The sequence below is a fragment of the Puntigrus tetrazona genome, chromosome 21, assembly GCF_018831695.1.
Source record: "Puntigrus tetrazona isolate hp1 chromosome 21, ASM1883169v1, whole genome shotgun sequence".
Lineage (NCBI taxonomy): Eukaryota > Metazoa > Chordata > Actinopteri > Cypriniformes > Cyprinidae > Puntigrus > Puntigrus tetrazona.
In genome coordinates this window covers 6,545,747-6,569,018 of record NC_056719.1, presented here as the reverse complement: position 1 = coordinate 6,569,018, position 23,272 = coordinate 6,545,747, and the positions used below count along the sequence as shown (strand labels likewise).

At 36.1% G+C, this 23,272-nt stretch overlaps 1 protein-coding gene across 4 annotated transcripts; it reads right to left on the bottom strand.

The window, feature by feature from the left end:
- Positions 1-995: 995 nt before the first annotated feature.
- On the bottom strand, positions 996-22,948 carry arhgap42a (Rho GTPase activating protein 42a). Of its 4 annotated transcripts, none has more exons than XM_043221701.1 (25): positions 22,488-22,948; positions 21,625-21,720; positions 19,531-19,592; positions 13,151-13,222; positions 10,353-10,454; positions 10,131-10,241; positions 9,754-9,858; positions 9,392-9,521; positions 9,119-9,219; positions 8,924-9,033; positions 8,719-8,778; positions 7,446-7,536; positions 6,909-6,948; positions 6,689-6,751; positions 6,145-6,219; positions 5,915-5,999; positions 5,772-5,830; positions 5,569-5,674; positions 5,290-5,449; positions 4,360-4,522; positions 3,895-4,290; positions 3,181-3,337; positions 3,020-3,079; positions 2,282-2,361; positions 996-2,153 (listed from the first exon to the last, which is right to left on the bottom strand). In XM_043221701.1, the coding sequence occupies exons 1-25, from the start codon at positions 22,639-22,641 to the stop codon at positions 2,065-2,067; spliced, it is 2,727 nt and encodes a 908-aa protein (XP_043077636.1). In that variant the 5' UTR covers positions 22,642-22,948; the 3' UTR covers positions 996-2,064. The 4 variants fall into 4 exon arrangements, with proteins under 4 accessions (XP_043077636.1, XP_043077637.1, XP_043077638.1 ...); XM_043221702.1 differs by having other exon boundaries at positions 7,446-7,524; XM_043221703.1 differs by lacking the exon at positions 8,719-8,778 and having other exon boundaries at positions 22,488-22,947.
- Between the last annotated feature and the right edge of the window lie 324 nt (positions 22,949-23,272).

Genomic DNA, 23,272 nt, shown 5'->3' with positions numbered 1-23,272 from the left:
CTCAACTGGATAAAGTTCTGTATGAACACAGACTAAAGATTTTCCCTTGTATTGAGATCAACTTTGCAACAGCCCGCTTTTTCAGTATGTCAAATTTCTTTTGCTCCACATGCGATCTTTATGTAATGTGCCTATTTCCTCCATTGTGTAACAAGAAAATTTTTGTTCAAAAGTACAGCTGAACTGACGAACTCAGGAACTTTACAGCCCACTGATCTGAAGTATCAGAGTCACAGTGTTTCAAAAACAATCCCGAAACACTCCAGAGAGAATGGGAAAATAAGAATGCAGTGTTTCCAGAAGCAGAGCTTTGTTTGACTGCTGACGCAGTAACTCGTGCTGCTGAGTTGGCGAAGTATAACCAGCAAAAGACTTTTGATAAAGCCGGTCCAGGCCTAAAAAAATACATTTGTCTTTAAGTCCTGAGGTTTTTATTCTAAAACCTAGTATGGCGTTTTATGTGCTTACAAGATTCATCTTTGACCTATTGTTGTTCACGTTTTGCAATGTCTGTTAGTCATGAAACTTGCTTTTGAATGACGAAACAATTACTTTGCTGGTGATACTATAATCTCACTGAGGTTAAAGGTCTCCAGGTCCCTGTTACGGTGTTGGAGATAGCCTTTGAACAGTTATGAGAAGTTTATCCAAGTCATCAGTGCACATGAAACCAAAGGGGAAGTTAGGGGAATTACAGCCTGATCAATAACACTTTGTGTATCATGCTTTGGGACTGACTGCTTACATATGTTTTTCGATTTCATAAATCACTGAATGATGTAATATACGGTACAAAGGCAAAGGGACAATGTTTTCAAAATTCACAATGTGGAAGTTTTTGTTATTTTGCGTGTTCTTTCCAGACAGAGAATGTGTCTAAATAGAAATGTAAAACAGGCTCAACATTTCTTATGACCTTCTAGGCCTTTTAGATTTGAACTGAGGTGGCAACGGAGCGATAGATAGAACGACAGACAGATGAAAACAGTCAATCAGTAAATAAACTGACATTTTAATAGTTCAACAGAAAAATATCAAACATTAAATTACTTTGTAAATGATGTTAATAATAAGTATTACAAACTTTCTAACATATAAATTTGTTTTAACATACAGAAATGGCAAACCAGTGTAAAATAAAATACAGCAGAACCGTTACTTGAACAACTGCATTTTCGTGAACACAAACTAGAACTAACTGCAACTAAGACAAACTTTACAACTTTGTTTTTTGATTGTACTTCATTAATAAAAAAATATCCCTATATTAAAACAAATATATTCGGTATAAGCTAAAACACCTAAAGAACACTTTTAGTTACACCATTTTACCAAATGCCACAAAACTGACAGTACATTATAATAATAAAATTAATTTGGAGTATATAAGAAACATATTTGGCTCATAAAATCAGCTCATTCAAAACACACTTCATTTAAATTTGGAAGAAAAATGTTAAGGACATGAAATGTTCTTATTAAAAAACATCCACTATTAATTTTCTATACAGCCTTTTGAAATCGCATGGAATAAAAATGAGTGCTAAGTTTGAAAATTATTTCATCAAACAGATTTAGCAATTACTAAAATGAAAGATGACCTGCATCAACCAAACACCATTTACCTTTTGACACGCGTTCAAGAATTTCACAAATATCACATTGGGCAATACATTATCTTCTGCTACCTAATATAGTCGCTAATTAATGCTCACTCTATATAATACAAATCCATAGATTCCTTCAGAGCCGTACCTCAGCACTGCTCAAGAGTGTTCTGAGCTTATATTTTGAAATATCGGAACCCATTAACATTGCGGGCCACATATAAATACAGAAATGTGTTAATACAGTCAACTGCATGTACCTAGATTGAAATAAAAATCTACAATACATTAAAGACAAAGGTGATATTTACATCCAGAATAAACTTTAATCACAACCGTTAATGATCTGGTTATAATGTTATGCAAACGCTATTTATAAGGCATATAGTGATCCCTTTCTTTGCAGCAATGGACACCATGGATACCATGGACTTGGCATTTGCCCGTTCCGGCAACTTTAGAAGAATGCCACGTAATTCTCTGGGATGAGTCCGGTTTTGCCATTATATGTCGCTTGAAGCCAGCCAGGTTCCACCGAGGGATACACTGCATGCACATAAAGACGTAAATACAGCAGAAATGAGTACACAACACATAGGCTTTCACGTTTCCACAAAAAGTACAGTACAGTTCAATAATTGTCCTTAGATACAGTACAGAAGCAGTGTGGTTACCGTTGGAGAAGTGCGCCCCCTGAGGGAAGCTCAGCTCATGACTGTGCTCCGCTTGACAGGAATACAAAGCTTTAGCATCTCTGTAAAGAAAACCCCAGAGAGTTACTGGCAAGACAACGGCAGAAACGTAGTAGTTTCCCTGACAGCATCAACAACACACACTTAATCTTTTGGGCCTGTTGGCCAAACGTACGTAGCACAGTAAATAGAAAATGAAGTCATATTACACATTATGTTTTTTCAGCCTTTTTATATCAAATTTGATCACATTTCTTGTGCTTATTATATATACTATTTGGAAAGAAGAGTAGGAAAAACCACCTGAACTATACAAAAATTTTGGGGTGAGAATTGTTACACTAAATTGTATTAATTTGACTATATATAAAAAAAAGGTTACAAAACTTATTTCAAGTAAATTCAGATATTTTGAATGTGAAAACTACTTTATTTTTCAAAAGGAAGGTTATTCTAAACTGCAATAATGCTTGATAATTATAAGTATTTTTTGATAAAACAAACGCAAAAACATTTTAAAACTCTTTATCGACCCCAAACTTTTAAACAGTGGCATAAAAGTGGTCTTAGAAACAAGATACCATAGAGTATAAATGACATCTCATCACAACTGTATTGTCTTTCTCAGCTAGTCACTGTAAAACCAAAAATGGAGATTCCCTTTAAGCCTGGAAATATTTAATGGGTCAATGGGTCAATTCTCTCATATTATATCATTACCTTCCTGCTGTGGGCTGGGAAATCACAGGACTCTCAAAGATCGCTGCCCGTGTGGAGACACTGGGGGAGGAAAAAGCATGGCACAGTTGATGCATCAACTGAGATCAGCGTTAACAAACTGGTTTACATTATGACAGAAGATCAGTGAGGTTCTAGCTTACATAGATCCTGGTCTCTGGTAGCCATTGCTGGCTGAGGAGTCAGCTCTGTATCTCACTGTCTCTTTAGGAGGAAGCTCCGGCAGATGGAGGGACTTGAGACTGTCTCTCTGACTGCGTGACACCAGGCTCTGAATCGAGCCGTGACAGCTCCTGAAACCTGAGATTAACCAAAAAATAACCACATTACAGATACTTGAGAAGAAACAAAGTATAAAACTGCAGGAAGAAGGAGAGTCCCTGATGCAGCTGTTTGTTTGCACACGCGTTTTGTGTGGTTTTAGTCCGTTACGGCTTGCTTATGTTCCGCTATTGTACATAGTTTCGGATATAAAGCATCTGCTAAATGCATAGCTTTAAATGTAAATGTTTAGTCAATGGATTGAGGATGATTAGTGGATAAAATGCAGGATTTGTGCTGTGTTTTGAGGTCTTGAAACACCAAACCGACATCAAAGAACTATAGCATCACTTTGCATGCATCTGGTCTAAAAAGCTGCCAAGACCGCAGCCAAAATCCAACAAGCATTTACATTATGCGCTTGCATGTGAGAAAACAGCTATCTGCACCAGCAGGTGGCAGTAGTATTTTCTCATCATTCAAAAAAAAAAGGATAACTGCGATGGGATATAAAAACTAGGGTAAGTGATCCGTGTCACCAATTCCCAGCTTAGTGAATTCACCACCACATTGTGCAGAAAGGCAGAGAAACTTACCCTCAGAAATGTGGAGTGAAGTGAGAGAAGAGCAGGTGGACAGACTGTGTCGTTCTTCCCCATGATCCTCTAGAGTCTCTCCTAGGGTTCTCTGAAGGAGATCTGAAACCGGAGAGCTTCGATCGCCTGGGCTTGTGCTCAGCGCTTCTTCCCATTCTCCATCAGTCTTGTTGGCGTCCTCTTTGGAGCTGGAGTCAGGGCTGGTGGTGCAAGCAGGGCTTTTGGGCCCGTTGGAGGAGGGAGATGGAGTGGCCCAGCACAGGCCCCCTGATGCCTTGTGTTTGGTTCGTGACGGGGAGCCTGTCTTGGAGCAGCTGTTCTGCTCTGAAGAGTGAGACGAGAGAGACTCCATACTGCCCATGGGAGTGCTACTCGGACTGCTGCTGAACGTGTCACCTGATGGAGAGAACGGGTTAGGATGACACTCATATAGAGGGACTTGCATCTGTTTTTGGAGACACTCACTGTCAGCATCAGCCAGGCACAAGGTGGGAGGGTACAGGCCTCTGGATTTGCGGGACCCTGAGGAAAGGCAGATGGCTTTGCTGCGACGGGCACTGGCTCGAGACTGAGAGTGAGACTGAGGCTGTGGCAGAGGGACATTAGGATCTGGAGCTTGATGAAATATCTAAAAATACAAGACAAAATTAGAGTTTTTGATACAACCACAAAACAGATGAGCAAAACTAGAAAAAGACAGATATTTGGAGAATTTGGATATTTGAAAATTATGGATGTGAAGAAAGTAGGAAAGTCTCTGAACCACACTGGTTTTGACTGGACAAACACTAGCATTTCAAAGTTTGAGGCTGGTAAGATTCTTTTCTATGTTTTGAAAAAAAGTCTCTCATTATGACTGCTTACTGGATCAAAAACACAGTCAAAACTAATATTGTGAAATACTGCAATTTAAAGTTATACATATAAACCTTATATGATACCGAAGTTTAATTTTCAGCAGCCATTTCTGTTTTCAGTGTTGCATGATCTATCAGAAATCATTATAATATGCTGATTCGGTGTTCATGAAATATTTATTTTTATTGGCAATGTTGAAAAGAGTTGTGCTGTTAATGTTTTGTAATGGGAAGTGATAAAAATGTTCAGGATTCTTTGATGACTATAAAGTTCAAAGCATTAGCTTGGAATAGAAATCTTTTGAAACATTAGAAACACTTTTAATGTCACTTTAGATCAATTCAATGCATCCCTGCTATATGCAATTTCTTTAATTCATTATTTTTTTACATTATAATTTATTTAATTTTTAGTAACCTAAAGAAAAAAAGTTATAATTTAGTAACTTTTGTGAATCTCGAATGGTGCTGCTGAAAATCCAAGGGTATTCAGATTCTTGCTTTCCAATAAAAGATCAGTGCTTGTTTAAACAATCACCTTGTCATAGTTTTCTATGAGGATCTCCACCACAATATTTTGAAACTTGATGTTCATCATGGCAGCAACCGTCTCTTCTTGAGAGCGCATGAGTGTTGGGCCAAAAATCACACCCAGGTTAGACACGGTCATCAGATTCTTCTGACTATGTGTGGAAACCCTGTCAAAAACAGCAAAAACACCCTTGTTAGCATCACATCACCATGTGGAATTTAAAGCGAGCTCATGAACAAATGTACTATACGTGCAGTTTCTACTTCAAGAATAATAGTGACATACACATGTAGATGTTTTATCAGAATGTCCAGCATCTCTTTATTCTTGTCGGGGAGCTTGTGGACGAGGGCATGAACAGCGCAGACCCTGTAATTCTGATCGTCAGACTCTAGAGAAAAAAAAACAAACAATGCAATTATTAAATAAGTCAGTCACATATGGACATGATGAGGAGTTCAAAGAAGCAAAGAACATCTAGAACTCACTGACTGCCATGATGAAATCTTTGTGGAGTCTGTAAGTCATGAGGGGTTCTGCCAGACACCTGAAGGGAACAAAATGACTTCCTGTTTTTCCTTGATAACATGCCATTTTAATAAATGAAAGGTTGTGGGGATTATTTATCAACCTGAGGTAATTCTTCAGGCCGCTGGTGATGGTCTTGTTATCCCAGGTGTCCGGGTCAAGGTCCATATCTGCAGGAGCTTTGGCCGCTGGAAGGGTCAAATGAACTTGTGTTAAATGGAATTTGGCTTTGAACACACATCTGGTAAAAGTTATTGTAACAGACAAACTATTTTCTTCATGTATATAAATTTATCAGGTTTATACAAGGAAAAAAGGTTAAGTTTACTGTACCAAACACTGAGGTCATCAGTCGCTGGACTTTAGAGTTAACTCCACCTATTCTGTACAGCCCCATCGTGTTAATGCCTAAAGGAAAAAGGACATTTTTATATTATTTTAAATACATGGTTCAATTACAGTAACAAAAAAGCTGTATTTTTGTTCAGACCTCTACCATTCATAATATTAAAAAAAAAAATGTCTCTAATGCTGATAAATCAAAATAAATAAACATTGTGATTTGAAAAACCTAATATAATAATATAACTCGTATTAATAAATTATAAAATGTTATTTATTCCTGGCATGTTTTAACATCCATTATTCCAGTGACTGAAGAACAATTTGTTTGAAATATAAATATTTTTGTTTACATTGTAAAAGACTTTTTTTGAATTTTTGATCAATTTAATTTTACCTTGTTAAATAAAAGAATGAATACAAAAAATGTGTCTTACTGACCCTAAACGTCTGAATGGTAAATGTAACAAATGCACATAAATGTACGATACACATAAAATACTGCATGAAAGGGAAGTCAGAAGCAGAGACTTACCTCTCGTTTCTACAAGCTCTATACACTTCCTTACAAAATTAAAGCCTGCTTCATTTAGGAATGCTGTGGACACAGAGTATGTTATAAATATAAGGCCAATTCAGGTGAACTATAAATGAATCTTGTAAATGAATGAACACACACACGGCCAAATGAAACTGTCCATCTCACTGTATATACACCTAAATGACAATTAAATATAAAGGAAGAATAAACTTACTTTCCTCTTTCTTGCTCAAAAGTGCTGGAAGGGTGTAAATCTAGAAGAAATCAGCATGTGTTTATAACACACTAAAGACAAATGGCATTTTAAGCATATATATTAATGCATTATCTCTTTCCAGAAAATAAGTCATAGGGACGAATATACAATATACAATTTATACTTTCAGAATATAAACATACATGCACTAATAATCCTTTCTATACAAGAATTCACAAACACGAGCTAAATAATAACGGTGTAATGAGGGTCAAATGAGTTTAAGCCAATCAACTACAACTGACAGCATGAGAGGGAAAACAAAGAGTCATTAGCGAAGTGTAAATTCTGAGCTGTCATCTTTTTCCTGTCCATGTGTACACTATCCACTGTCTGGATTTCAAAGAGCCTGTGTAATTACACGTCTAAAAGAGAGTCATTGGTCTAAACCCTTATCAGGATTTTCAGAAGTTAAAAAAAAGATTGCACATTGAACTGACATATATTAATCAAACCGAGAGCAAAGTCTTATTTAAGCTGCGTGATTGCTCTTACCGGCTCTTTTCCATCCATGGCCTCCATCCACAGTCTTCTGTTGGATTCAGAGAGAGCCTGAAGGGTGATGATACCATGTCTGTGGGGCACACTGATAAATGTTAAACTCTCAACTATTAGTGTTACTCAGAATTTTGACTTTTGCTTTATATCGGTCCATAACCAGGAGTTCTAAGCATCATGCCAAACGAATAATGACATTTTTTCCAAAGCTTGCAAACCAAATCCATATGCTGCAGTGTAGCAAATAGAGTTATGCAAGTAGTAGCAGTTTTGTAATCATTTACCAACTCTTCCAGGCATACTCAGAATTTTACAAGCTCAGGTTGCAGTGCTAATGAAACGTTTAAATAACAAACATGTCTTATGTTGTAATCACTTATGAACGGACTGCATTTTAAACCATGACACAGGTCGGACTCATTTTAAATGAACAGGTCGCTCAAAAATTCAATTTTGGTAACAAAGACGTAGGCAGACGTTTGTCCTCGGCAGTGAATGTGTGCTATCAGAATGAGTCCAAACAGATAATAAAATTACAATAATCCACAAGCAAACCAAAGTCTACAGTGCATCAAATTAACATTTTGTGTAAGAAACCAACTGAGTTAAACTCTGGCCAAAATATGAGTTTGTACTTCATGACAACACTTCCCGCAGTGAAAAAAGTCCATCTCCTGTTGTATTCTCAAAATCAAAATACACCAAAATATTAGTGTTTTTGTTTGTGTTTTTCCTTGTAGTCGATATGTGCATTTTTTATCCAGATGAGATGACTTCACTGGAAAAGCAATATTATAGATAGAGGCCTTGTATTTTAGCCAGGGACTAAGTTAAAAGCATTTTAATGGATTCTTGTGCGTTATTTAATTTCTAACGGCACCCATTCACTGCAGAGGATCGGTTGGTGAGCAAGTAATGTAATGCACAAACATATTAACGACATATTGGAAAGCTTAAATGTTCAGCAATTTTCAATAAATCAATCAAAAAGACATTCACTAGTTTAAAAAAACTCAAAAATGCAGTTTTTTAATTAATATATTTACTTACTAAACAACATGTCTAAGTTAGTAACTAAGTTAGTTTTTCAAAGTGATAGAAAAAAACAGCACAATGTCACAAAAATGTTTTAGCATGTTCAGAGCACTGTTACACAGCATTAAAAATAACTTAAATGCTCCACATTTAGGGGAAGCAAGATTGTTTTTATTAAAAGAGATTTTATTATTATTAGAATATGCCAGCAGTTTAGGACAAAAGTGCAACATACCGATGAACTTTATAGAAACATTGCAGATAATTGAACACAAGCCCTTCACAGGAGTTACCTCTTCAGTTACGAGGAGAGACAGGAAGAAATGGAAGGAAGGAGAGTGTTGAAAATGATAGAATGAGGAAAGATCTAGACACAACATAATATCTCCTGCAGCTCTCGTATTTCTCTCACTGTCATGCGTGCCGTGATGCGAACACACCTTTCCACCACCTCAATGTCAAAGCAGAATCGCTTGTCAATAGAGTCAGTCCTCCGCCTGATGCAGGACTTCAGCTTAAACATCTCAGGAGGACTCATGATCAATCCATTCTACACAACACAAAAGGCATATGTATATAATATGGCAATGAGAAATTCAGCATTTAATAACATTACAAGTCTGAACAATTAATACCTGTTTGCCTCCAGACTTGAATTCAGAGTTGCTCATCGTAAACATTTTGGTCCCTTTCTCGTACGTGCAATAATGTCGACTCCACGTGCACCCCAAGGGTCCTTCAACAGAAAACAGGCTCTCATTAGTCCCATGTGACAGATTTTATAAAAGAAATGAATGATACTAGATGTGTCACTGTAAATAATCTCACATATATTTTCTTGATTTATCCATAAGAATATATGGATTTATTATTAATTGTGACCTGGACGTGCTCGGTGGGCTACTCACGCTTCTCCTGCACATAGAGGAAGCCTTCCATGGTCCACTGTCCCGGAGCTTTAAAGTCCTGCTCTGCAGACCTTATCCTTCTCATCAAATTCTCCACTTCCTGTCTTGTGCTCTCAAAATTATTTCTTGTCTTCAAAGGGAACATCAAAACAACAGTGTATTGGTTCTAGAGGGACGTCACTGGACTCCAAAATACAATTCCTTCCATACGCAGCAATAAATACAGCTTATTTTATTGCACAGATTGTCTGATTCACACAACAGTTTTATGACACATTTAGGATCGCATTCAGTGGCCTTTATACAAACAATCCTTTTATTGGCTCATTGTCAGGCACTTAATGTTATCTCAAAGCTCTTACATTCTGGAGGTTGAACTGTAGCTGCTGCTTGTACGGCTCGAACTCATGTGCCAGTTCGTAACCCTCGTGATAGAAGGTGAATAATCCCTGGAGGAAGGCCAGCAGCTGCGAGAAAGGCAGAGGTAGTTTGAACAGTTGTACAAAAGCAATAACACTCATAATCACGCAGTATATTCAGAGGTTAACAGAGCTGCAGGATGCGGCTGTTATCATCATTTTCTTTCTGATAGGCATGTGCTCCAGAGAAACAACTCTGCTGATGTTACAAGATGTAATAGATTAAAAAGCAGTGTAGCAATTTTCTCTCAGTAAGAGGAAGCTCCCAGAACAAAAGTTGCATTCATAGTACTGCAGAAATGGAAATAGGTGTGTCATACCGGCTCAACAAACTCAAACTTTTTCCTTTCTTGCACTTCTTGGATTTTGAAAACATATTCCAGCGAGGCGTCATAGAAAATCTGTCTTTCCTTATTTATTTGGGTTTCTGCCTATAACGTATAATCAAAGCATTCAGTGAAGGTAAAAGAAATCGTCTGAAAATAATGTTACATTCTGTGTGTTGTGGATATTTTATATGAGTAAACGAACGTTCAAGTTACCTCCTGCAAATGTGACTCTTTCTTTCTTGAAGACAGGCTTAAGTGCTTCTCCAAAACTGTGTAATACTTCTCCGTCTCCTTGTCAAATTTCTTCTTCCCTTCCTTCAAAAAAAAAAAAAGGTGACATGAGTTGGAATTTCCTGCACTGTAATTATGATGATAAATGCCTTTTAGAGGTCTTAGAGATAAGATGTTATATAAATTGTTAGACTTATAAACAAACACCATATAAGAGTGTCATGACAGGCCAAAAATTTATCCTAAAATGTTATAACCAGTAGATGGCAGACTCACATTTGACTCTTCTGGAGCCTACAATTTTTAAAAAGTTTACATTTAATAATTCAGCTGAAAGACTGGTCTACAGATCTATTTAAAAATTATTATAAAATAATAAATTCTAAACTAAAATGAATAAAATAATAATAAAATATAATTGAATAAATTCTGTTACTAAACATATTTTTGTACATATATATTTTCATATATTTAAATAGTATTAAATAAAACAAACAAACATTTAATATACTAAAAAATATATTATTTAAATAAAATTCTACTTATCCCAATAACCAACATTTTTATTGAGGTTTTTGGATGCAGATTCTGCAGAGCTATTTAAAATAACTCATCTTCTTAAATCCATTCTATAAAATTTCACTCATTTACACCAAAAATAAGAGGGAAAACTTTTTTTTTTTTTTTTTTTATGTATTTAAAAAAAGCTAAATATGTGGAGAAAAACATGTTGTCACAAACTGCACAGCAAACTTACCTGCATCATATATTTTTAACAGAGCAGCATTTTTTTAAGTAGAAATTAACTAAGATGAATTATGTTATGAGCTGGATAAAGCTAAGAAGAACAACTATTTATTGTGGATAATTTGACAAATCTAGTACGATCCAGCAAACACAGGGAATAAGGAACTAAAAGAGTGACTCAATAAGTGACTTCAGGAAATGTGTGGCATACACACGCTTTCTTAGTCACTGAGGTACCATCAGCGATGAGCGTGACAGAGCTGATGATTCTGAGGACCGCAGATAAAACAACAAACACAGTGAGTATTCTCAATTCTGTGAGACATCCTATGGCTCTAAATGAGGCTGAGTAAAGATGTTTACGGTAGAAACAGCCCCCACTTCCTGTGCCCGCACTGATAGCATTTACATTGGCCCGTGCATTTACATACCGCAGACCTTCAGCAATGAGAATCAAGGGTTTTTTTTGAGACTGCAACTGAAACCAGTTTAGAGCTGTTTGTTTTTCCTGTTTGACATCAGCCCAACCTTTCCCATGACCCTCTAATGGACACGCCGTCTAAACCACAGACTGGATTGCCAAACAACAAACTGAAGGAATCTCATTTTTGACATGCTTAGTCCAGTTTCTAGGCCCATCTGCTGGCTAGCAATGACATCACTCTCTCTAGGAATGTATGCTTTCTGTTTAAGGATTTTAAAAAGACAGGAACAGGGAGCTCTTTTTCAAGAAAAATATTATCTGTGTTTGAAAGAATCACAGGAGAGGTAGCCAAAGGTGGAACTGGCAACAATTTACTTAAAGCTTTTATGTATACTGTATTATAAAAGTAGTTTTAATGCATTAATTATGTCTTGCTTGTATGCCCACCTTATACTGTACTGAATCTCGAAAATACCTGAAATCACAGTTAATAAACTATTAACTAGTTATAAAACATATATTCTCCATGACCCTAATCCTAGCCAATACCTAAAATTAACTACCTTCTCACTGACTAGTAATAAGCAGCAAATTGTAAGTAAAAATTGTAAGGGCAAAATTCATGCTTTATTAATAGTGAAAACTGAACTTATAATATGTGTGTATAATAAAGTGTGACCATTAGTTCTCTAAAAAAAAAAATAATAAAACTGAAAGATTTTCAGTAAAGATGTTCGTAGTCGTAATCACAGTAGTCTGTCAAATAATTTCTGTACTTTTTTTAATCAGATTTTGCCATGGTTTCCACAAAAATATTAAATATATTATATATATATATATATATATATATATATATATATATATATATATATATATATATATATATATTTATTTTTTTTTATCAAATAAACACAGCCTTATACAGTATGTGAAACAACAACAAAAAATCATAAAAAGCTAATATTATTAATAATGATATTTAAATATCTAGTTATCACTTCTCTTTGTTCCAGTTCTGACCTAATATTTATATATCTTAAGTCAGGAATACATTGTGTGTGACAGTGTTTTGGTTTGGATATGTGCACACATCTGCGGGAGGTTGAACAGCCGGACTGCCATTCCCTTTGGCCTCTATCATGTCTCAGTGTCTAAGTTGAGCGAGTTCCTTCGCCGCTCTCGCTTAAGAGCACCGGGCCAAAACGCCCAAATAAGGCATCAAGAGTTTTGGCTCTGGATCCTTGAGCTCAACAGGCAGCGCTCCAGCTCTTCTAATTCGACTGGAGGGGTCACATTCACAGATCACCAGGGCCTTCATGCAGCACAAGATTTCTAGTCTCCTAGAAAGAGTAAAGTTTAACCAGAGTCTGGTACTAAACGTGCCCTTTAGCACAGCGCTCACAGGCCATTTCATGTTGGTCAATGTGGCATTACAGTATCTGGCTATAATTTGACTGTGCTTGTCTTCAACAGGTGTTTGCAATTTCCCCCCTTCCTGCAGGGTTTCACGGACCTATATTGACCGTATAGGATCCTGTCACAGCGTAGGTAAAAATTACTTTCCGCTGACATGTAGTACATTAACTCACAATGGGGCTTAACAACTTACTTTAGCTGCTCCGATCTGCTCTTTGCGAAACTTCTCCAGCGGTGTGATCAAGACATCATCTGCGTTCTGTATCTAAATAAAAGAAAAATCATCAAAATCTTCAAATACTCAAGTATGACAAATCAACACTAATGAATCATCTATGAAAAACATTTAACTATATAATACATTAAAAAAAAAAATCAATAATCCTTAAGATAAATGTTTGCCTTGAGTTGTTTAGATATCTGTTTGTACTGTGTATATATATTATGTATAAACACACAGAAATACAATATATTTAGAAAAAAAAATAATTTATATATGTATATATATATATATATATATATATATATATATATATATATATATATATATATATATATATATATATAAAAAAACACATCCATTTATTACATACAAAAATTGTTTTGGATGCTTTCTTTTGACAGCACTAAAATAAATATTTTTAATATAAAAAAACATTTCTCTTAAAAATAAAAAATGCATGTGCTTTTATTTTCTAATACATAATAAATATAAAAAGCACATAAACTTATATTATGTAAACAAAAACTTTTAGTTTGAATGTGATGAATTGCAATCAATTGTTTGACAGCACTAAAAGAAAGTCAAAAGTTTTTTTTTTTTTAATACTTTTGATTAAATAAAGAAGAAAAAGAAACACCAAGTACTTTTAAAACAATTTATAACATGATTAAAAATGGCAACACATGCTTAAACCAAAGTGGCGAAAGTGTTTAAAATTCGCCAGTTTTACGGTCTGTAGTTTTAAAAACCACACTGAACAATGTGGTTCTCTTAATGTGTGAACTCATTGACATCACAGTCTGTTAATAGTTAACAGGCGGCACAGTGTGTGAACGTATCCAAGGGAATTACTTTTATTTACTGTAAAATAACGGCACTATAATTAGTACCATTTTCATGTAGGCACTCCGATTGGAAAAACACACAATTACATACACTAGTTCCTTTTATCCACTTTCCCAGGCGCAGCAAGGAGGACTTCATGTCTCGCTGGAGAATTGGTCAAAATAAGTTCCACATGCTTGCCTTTGCTCAGCCGGCGGCAGCACTGACCGGCCATCTCTACAGGCTCCATCCACCCACATCAACATTAATGGAATTTGCACTTGCAAATAATAGAAATGTACAGACTCCAAGCAAGTCCAGATGTACGCTATAGGCTTTGAAAGGATGTAAATGACAACTTCATTTTTAAGATATGAGTGCATTTCCTGTTCGGCTCATGGCGCGCAGCTGAGTCTTTCCCTATAGTGTAAACCAACAGCATATTTATACTCAATTTCAGTTCGGTTTACCTCATATATGTTATACACAAAATGACGAACTTTCATTTTAAACATTTTAAACAAGCTTGTCTTACGCAAACATTCACGACAGGCTTATAAGCATCAGACAGACAAGTTGCACATGGGACATATAAGAGTGGCCACAATAAAGAACAGGGGAAATCTTTACAAAATCTAATTTGCAAGGTTAATGGACTTAGTTTTAGAAATGTTTGTACCATTTTCAAATAAATTAAATGGGTCAAGTTGTGTAACATTGAAGTAAAAGCAATAACATTTTCCTTGCAACGTAAAATTTGATCAAACATATCTTTATTATTTTCCAAAATATTTTTCAATTATTTTTTCAAATGTAAAAGTGCTTATTTTTTTGATTGATAATATCAAGAATTATATTATTGGATTTTTGCGCGATCTTTTATAACCTTAACTAACCTTGTCTTGCCATAAATTATTCACAAATGCTTCTGAGAAATTCATTGACCGGACACAAAGTCATGAGGGTCTGCAGGGCTCCCCTAGATGATTTCATTTCCTATTTTATGTCAAGGTCAAATTAGTATTTATTGTCTCCCTTGGGAGAAATTTGTTTTTTATTAAGAGAACTGCTGTCATGTTAACACTAAGCACAGTAACATACAATGTAAATAATAATAATAATAATAATAATAAAACATCTCACACCACCAGTCATATACCAGCTATTGTACTGCAGTAATTCCTGCTGTAATTCCTCATTCATTAATTTAACAGACTATGGGAGCATTTATATCGATTGTATCTGCATAATGGGACTCTGTATCTCCAAGTTCATCAACACATACACATGTGAAGGATCCTGTAAAAACTTGTTTAATTGTACAAAGCTCAAAAATGTCTTGTAAAGAACTAAGTCTGTGCACCCTATGATTTTCCCTGAAACTCTCACCAAATTCTTAACATGGTCTCTCGTTTTTAAGATCCCAAACCTTGCGATAATACCGTACCTTAATACGGACTCACTCCAAGCAATAGTAATCTTCTTAAAAAATGTAGGCACCGATGAACTGTGTGTGCCATTTACCCTCACTGTCGATATAAACTCATAAATATTTATAAGATGCAACCTGTTTCATTTCTTGGCCGTGAAGCATAGCAGGACTCCTGCCCCCTGCCGATCTGGGGTATATAATGACCTCTTCTGTTTTCTTAACATTAATCTCCAGGAAGTGATCATCACAACATCACTTCACAAACTTACCTACGGCAGCTTTATAGTCAATACTGCAATCTGGTGTAAATAGGTGCAGTAATACAGTATCAACCGAAAATGTTAAAATAAACTGGTCAGACTGTTGACTAACACGGTCATTTGTATAAAGGGTAAACAGAAATGGTGAACTAACACACACCCCTGAGGGGCCCCTATATTACTTGTTACAACATTAGATAACGCTGAATTAAATTGTACCTGTTGTTTCCTATTTGTTAAAAATGAGTAATACCAGTTAATAATTTACAGGTTTAACTTGTAAAGTAACTAATTTCTCTAGCTGTTTGCGTGTTTGTTTCGAATTAAACTAACTAACATCAATAAAAAGCGCCATCTTGAGTCCCTCCATGTCTCGACATGTTGTTCGGACAACACGACTTCAATAAATATTAATAAGCAGTGAACAATTTATGTTTAAATTTATATTTAAATAGTACTACTTCTGATATTAATATTAATAAATCACACCAAAATAATAATTTTCTTTAAGGATTTTAATGAATCTTTTTCCGTCTTGCTTCACCTTTATCAAAATACGATTTAATTGTGATTAATCAAATACAAAATAAAAGTTTTTGTTTGCATAATGTGTGTGTTCTGTGTATATTTCATGTATATATAAAAAAAAAATATATATATATATATATATATATATATATATATATACACACACATATAAATATATATTTTATGTAAACAAAAACCTTAATTTTGGATTACTAGTTTTAATGCAGAACTTTAAAAGCATATTCATAGTATCAGAGTATGAATTGCATTTTTAAGTAAATTAAATCACAAAGCATGACGTCACTGACCCACTTGTTGAACTAAACCGAAGTCAACAATAAGCACCCATCTCATTAAAGCAAGAGGCCTTTCAGCACACCACATACAGCAGAGCACAGAGTGCAGACAGTCGCTATGTTTGCTCAAGACTTTCTCCCGTCAAAACTTCCCATGGTCCTTTTTAGCCAGAGAGGAAACTCACATCTTACATCAGTCCGATCCATCATGTGGGAAAATGCCTCCCACTTAAAGCAGAGCGTGTTGGCAGCGCGCCTAAGATGAAAGCACCTCTGGATATGAGAGCGTCTACTAATCTGGCAGAACACAATGGCGGAGGTTCAGTAAAACACTACTACAGTTGTGTTTACGTAATGATTCACCGTTACGTGAGACACAGCCTCTAGACCCGACTGTCTCGGCACCATGCTCCAGTAACACAGAGTACTTCCCATCAGCACCCCTGTGGGAGGGCAGTGCATTTACTGGGAGTTATTCACCCTTTGGCTCTGTTATTGTATGTCTGTGAATGAAAAGGCCCTCGGGGACTTTCTCAGTTTGACGGAGGTGTTTGTCATCCTGAGAGGCCCAGAGCAGGAGCCTGTGAGACTGAAGCGTAACACGGCCACGGTCTGCAGGAAGTAAAGAAACTGTAGGAGGCTGCTGGGTAATTCTTCCCCTGAGGCTCTTCACACAGCTACACTGACCCACTCTCCTTTCTCCAGTGAACAATGGATGCGACTGAAACTGCAGCTCGGATGCTTGCAGACCGGGGCTGTCTGAGCAAACGCTAAATATTTAAAATCCTCTCGCTCAAATCAAGTGAATCCAATTCAAACAGAGTACTTTTTCCTTTTTCTGCGTTTTCAGTATAATCCACTTTTGTGGTAATTTCCTTTACAACTCGTCATTGTAGAATACGTCAAACCAACTAACAGCACAAAACATCAAAGAACGTTGTGCATGTGGATGTCACTGAAGTCACTTCCTGGAAGATGATGTCATTAAAGGCTAGGGTTTTTCATTCAAGTCATATTAAAAAACATGGAACAAGTGACTGACAACAATGAACAAACCAATAAAACAGATCACCAACTAAAACAACATTAACAAGAAAATATCACGAAAATCTGGAATTTCCCAAAATACCTTTTTTTTTTTTTTTTTTTTTTTTTTTTTTATCAGAACTTGGCAACATCTGCTCAAACCAGTAGTGAATTTATTTAAAATTCAGCCATATATATTCATTAAGAATGATCCATCTTTATGAAATATTTATATATAGATTATAAATATGAATATATCGAGCAGGAATGACTCATTAATATGATTAATATGAAAGGAAACAGCGTTGTGATCTACAAGCTGGAAAAGCAATCATCTGAAGGTATGAGCCAATAACACAAAGTGTCATGAGTGGATGACCTCAGGTTTGACCTCCCCGTTTTATTAGACATCCAGACACAAGCCCAGAAGAAACAATAGAGATGTTTGTCTTTGTTACAACAGAGGCTGCTGTCTTACAGTCTTACACCATTACAGCTAATAACTTCAGTTCTGCGTTTACAAGACTTCAGTTTAGATTCAGCCAGAAGGCATTCTGATCTATGAAATGATGACTAATAAAAAAACCCATAACATATAACGACAAAACAATTAAGCCATGTATTAAATCAGGTATGTATTAAACTGTAATGTTTAATACATGATGAAAAAGTAAAGACATATAAGAAATGTTTTTTAAGCACCAAATCTGATTTCTGAAGAATCATGCGATACTGAAAGCTGGGGCAATGATATCGAAATTCAGCTTTCAATCCACAAAAATAAGTTAGATTACATTTTAATTTGTAAAAATATTTATATCTTTAAGCCAATTTCTTTTTGCCTTGCTGAGCATAAGAGAATCGGCAAGAAAATTAGTCCAAACTTTTGAACAGTAGTTAATTCAAACTATATTTCCAATAAAAGAAATGTGCAGAAAAGTGTCTCATCCCAAACAAAGCTGCATGTTTGTTAACATGTGGGTAGAGAAAGCAGTAAAGCACAGAGGAGCATTGTTTTCCTGGTGAGCTCTTTCGCTGCTGTACTATGACTAATGATCCACCAGCTGCAGCAGTGAATGGCAGTAATATTCCTGGCAACACGCTGCCTCATGCATAATGCCCATAAAAGCACCTATTAGTGGCTGGAGCCGATGGCAATGAAGATGCAACGCGGTTGGCAGTGACGTTGTCAATGATTTTTAAGAGACACAGCGTGAAAGATATTTTACCATCATCTGCTGATCTATGCCGTTTCCCTTACCTCCTTGAAGAGCCATGACCTACAGAACGCATCTATCCGTTTCTCATAGCACTCAGACCTGACAGTGCAAGCTCACAAAAAGTCTCCCTCAAAATAGCGCACGCTTATGGTACTAACCCACTAGGCTAGAAGCGTGCTATGAAACTTTAACTATGTGTGAACAATACCACATGAAAGGAACAATAAAGAGACAACTACTAGAAAGCAAACCATTACTATGGCTACTTCATTTATGAGGCTTGCGGTACTTCTGAAGTTGACCACATCATGTGGTGTGTTTATGGCATCCCTGCGATTTTAAACTTGCGTAACTTGAAGGGGCAGTCGGTTTAAAATTGATTGATCAATTAAAAGGGTGATTCGTTAAAAAGACAATTAGTTTTTTTTAAAAGAAGTTAAGTATTTGGTACAGCAAGGAGGCATTCCAATGATCAAAAGTGACAGTAAAGACACATAAGATTACATTTCAAATCTCCTTGTCGAGTATTATAACAATTTCTAAAGGATCGTGTGACACTGAAGACTGGAGTAACGGCTGTTGAAAATTCAGCTTCACCATAACATGAATAAATTACATATTCAAACAGAAAGGTTCACAATATTTATGTTTTTACTGCAGTTTTGATCAAACACGACTTTAAGAGGCATAAATGATGTGTTTAAATTATATAAAATAATCTGGATTTTTTTCTTTTAGAAACAAAAGAAACAAGGTAACTTACCAGTCGTCGTCTTTCCTCCTCCACCGTGTTCAGCAGCTGGGAGAATTCCTTGAATGACTGGGCTGTGATAAGAAAGAAAGAATTTCAATCATGAATAATTAGCTCTGGACCTGTAATTAATCTATCAGCACATCTGATATTGGCCTTTGAACCTTTGGTATAAAGGAAATATTAAAACCTGCATACAATATTAGCTACACACACACACAGACACAAAAAAAATACCATGGCCACCCAACAACTGATCAGTGCACAAAGGGGTATTCAAGAAACAGCAGACCACATGTTCAAGATGTAGAAATGTGAGAGTAACATAAAACATGTTTCCTATATGAGCCCTGCATGTGTGCATCATGCTCAGTCATAGAAAAATGAAGATAAATAATTTCAAAAGCTGAACTGCATGCTTTGCAGAAATCCATTACATTTCTGACAGCATGACTGTTAATGTTAGTTCCTAATTATAACTTGCTGTAATGTTTACAGAACATGATACTTAAAATATAATCCAGATGCAGGCTAAAACCAGTACCTGAGAAATAATTTAAAACATGCGGGAGAGAATTCTGATCTAAAATAAACTGCTTTTGATATTATGTCATGCTACTATAATCACACAGTGTTGTGATTCTAGGATTGTGCTTTTTCTCCCTAAACAAAATACGCTTTTGGCTACATCACTTCCTGTCCTGGAATATACAGCATTTTTCTGTTTTGTGATAAGCGGGGTCCCACCTCTCAGTCCCCTAAGTCATTCTCTGGGGATTTTGACTCCTCCTAATATCCAGTTAGGCACTCAGATAAAAACTACTTTCAACTACTTTCTATTAGAAGCACAGTCTTACAGATAAACACACCCTCGGTCATTTCAAAATCATGTTACAGCAAGACAAATCTGCTTTGACGCGAATCAAGAGAACCACAAATCCACAGAGATGCACTTAAAAGGACATGCCATGCACGCATGAAACAATACATATCCTGTTGAGATATTCATATCTCATTCAAAGAGCTGGCATGATTTAGCCCAAACATACTCTAATGTTCAAATGTTTGGGGTGTTTTTCTTTTTTTTAAAGAATTCTGTAATGCTCACCAAAGCTGCATTTATTTGACAAGAACGTGACTAAATATCTTACCGTCTCAAACTGTTGAAAGGTAGTCTATGGCTATTATTTTAAGTACTTTAATATTAATATTAATATTTTAAGTCAGTACAACTATAACCAGTATCACCGAACTCTATTAAATGACAGGTTTTTATATTTTAAAGAACAAATGGGGGGGATTTGGAAATTAAACACTAAACTTTAAATGATCAGAATCTCTCCAGCCTAAATATTTAAAACTGTTATGACCAATATAGACAGCCAGGGCCAGAAAAGAACACTGTCACTCCTTGCAGACAGTTGTTTGGGTTTATGGCTTTCTAAATGCCAGGCAGCAATTGTCTCAGTCTGATAAAGAACCATCACTGTTGTGTCTGACACTATAAAGCTGTAATGCTACAGTAATGTGTGTGTTTTTCTCAGGGGTGGGTGACTTAGGACAACAGCTGCAAATAAAAACCTTATAGAGGCATGAGCATTTTGCAGACCGTTTCACAGTTTATATCACTGTTTACTGCTTAAAGAGAAAGTTCTCCCCAAAAAAACATTTGTTCTGTCTTTATTTACACACGCTCACGTCATTCCAAACCTGTGTGACTTTCTTTCTTCTGTGAGACAAAGGAGTTATTTATAGCTGAACGACCAAGACATGAATTTTCCATACAATGAACGACAATCTTAGCTATCAAGCTAAATTCTCAATGCAAGATTTTTTGAGAAAACGATATAAATTGAAGTCTGTTTTTCGTATAAAGCTGTCACGTGGTTTATGGAATTATTTTTCTTTGGGACAATTTTTGCATGAATCAGAGCAGCTTCAGAATTCTACTTAATGTTTCCTTTTGAGTTGCATAAAAGAAAGAGTATTGGTTCAAAATGACATGAAAGTGAATAAATGATAACAACATTTAATTTTTTCTCTGAATAAGAAATTGGATAATTTATAAAATTGCATGTTTATTCAAATCATTTGCCAACAACTTACCAATGTTAATCTCATCATCTGTCTCTGCATCTCCGATGCATTCAAACTGGAAATCCTGCAGGGACTGGGAAAATTTCTGCACAGCTGCAGATAGATCTGTCAAAGAGACAACAAACGGTTATGTGACGGACCTTACTTAATAATTTGAGCACGTTCACAGAGTTTTCAGTTATTAATGCATTGCATAAGCAGTGATTTGTTCAGACTAAAGAGAAGGAGATAACAAATACTTCGACAGTCAATTAAAGCATGTGTGATGTAGGTCTTTTCTGGAAGATATTCACTGCTTTTTGTTTAGTACAAAAGCCCGAATGAGCCTTCTGCCAGACTGCATTGTGGCTGGGAATAAAGGAGAAAGTTGTGAAAGAGAATAATGTTGGAAATAGCAAGAAATAGTCAAAGCTGATTGGGCCTAATTGTTCAAAGACTAAGACTAGTGCAAAGCAAATTTATCTAGAGGAAGGCAGGAGGAGCCACGCTGGTGAAGTGGCTGATAACAGCATATCTAGTCTCCTTTCTGATATCGCATGAGATACCAGCTGAATAAACAAGCATTGTATGAAGAAATACATGCTCACCTCTTCAACCTGTTTGATATTAGAGTGGTTGAATATGTCTGTGATGATTTGCTTTTTGAGATTAAATTTCTAGGACCCTTTACATGAGGTTCTGTAGTTGTTAAACATATTTTTTAATAGGGCAAAAGGTCAGCTATCGCTTTATTTCAGGTCCTTTCTTAATAGGTTCTTTCTGAATTATTATTGCAATACAAAAATATTTAGATAGCACACCAAATCTGAGCTTTTCCGCTTAAAAACCTCCTTAAATCACAGATGATCCCACTTTTAAAACCTTTAACTTACTTTTAAGCGCACTGATAAGCATATTTCCATCTTTGATCAGTTCCTTGATGAATTTATTAGTACGATCCAGCTCAATTTCGTGGCATTTGAGTCGCTCTCTGAAGTCAGGACTGTCCAGAAAAGAATCACTGAATTCCAGCGCCGGGAGCCCCATTGCAAAAGCGCGGATGAATGAACAGCGAAACAAAACCCGAAGAGCAGCTTTAATCCTTGGGAAAAGTGGATTTCTCAATAGGGTAAACTTTCCACGCTTACGACTCCCGAAACTCCTTCTCCCGAAACCCCACTTCCGGCATTTTGTTTCCCTGCTCAATCACTAAGAGGCTCGGCAGAGCGAGAGAGCGGGTGTAGCGGTGACTCCTACTGGTCTGATCCCGCTCACCTACAGTACAACATCAGGACGTGATTACAGCTGTGCTGGGCTTCGTTTGTAGGCTGCTACTCCCTCCTGAGGTGACTCTGGAAGGTGTACGTCTCTGGGAATAAATGTGAAGGACCCAAATGTAGCATGGATTTTATTTGGATGGATACGAAGTACACTGAATCGGCATGTTTTCTTGTTTGGTTGGAATAAAACATTGAACTACGTGCTAGACATTTCATTACCAAGCCACGTTTGTTATAACTGCTTAATTCTGAACACATTTGATTACCAAAATACACAGATTGCATTTTAACATTCATGTTTTACAGTGGAACTAGTCTCTATGGCATATGGCTACTATACTGTACTACGCTATTTACTAACTACACTTTATACAGTTAAACTAGGAACAGGTTACTGG

Excerpts from the sequence above, each read along its gene's own strand:
- arhgap42a (XM_043221701.1), bottom strand. The coding sequence starts at position 22,641 with ATGGGGCTCCCGGCGCTGGAATTCAGTGATTCTTTTCTGGACAGTCCT. Across the intron at positions 10,242-10,352 it reads AAGAGTCACATTTGCAGGAG|GCAGAAACCCAAATAAATAA; the intron begins GTAACTTGAACG and ends TATACGTTATAG. Across the intron at positions 6,000-6,144 it reads ACTGATGACCTCAGTGTTTG|CGGCCAAAGCTCCTGCAGAT; the intron begins GTACAGTAAACT and ends TGACCCTTCCAG.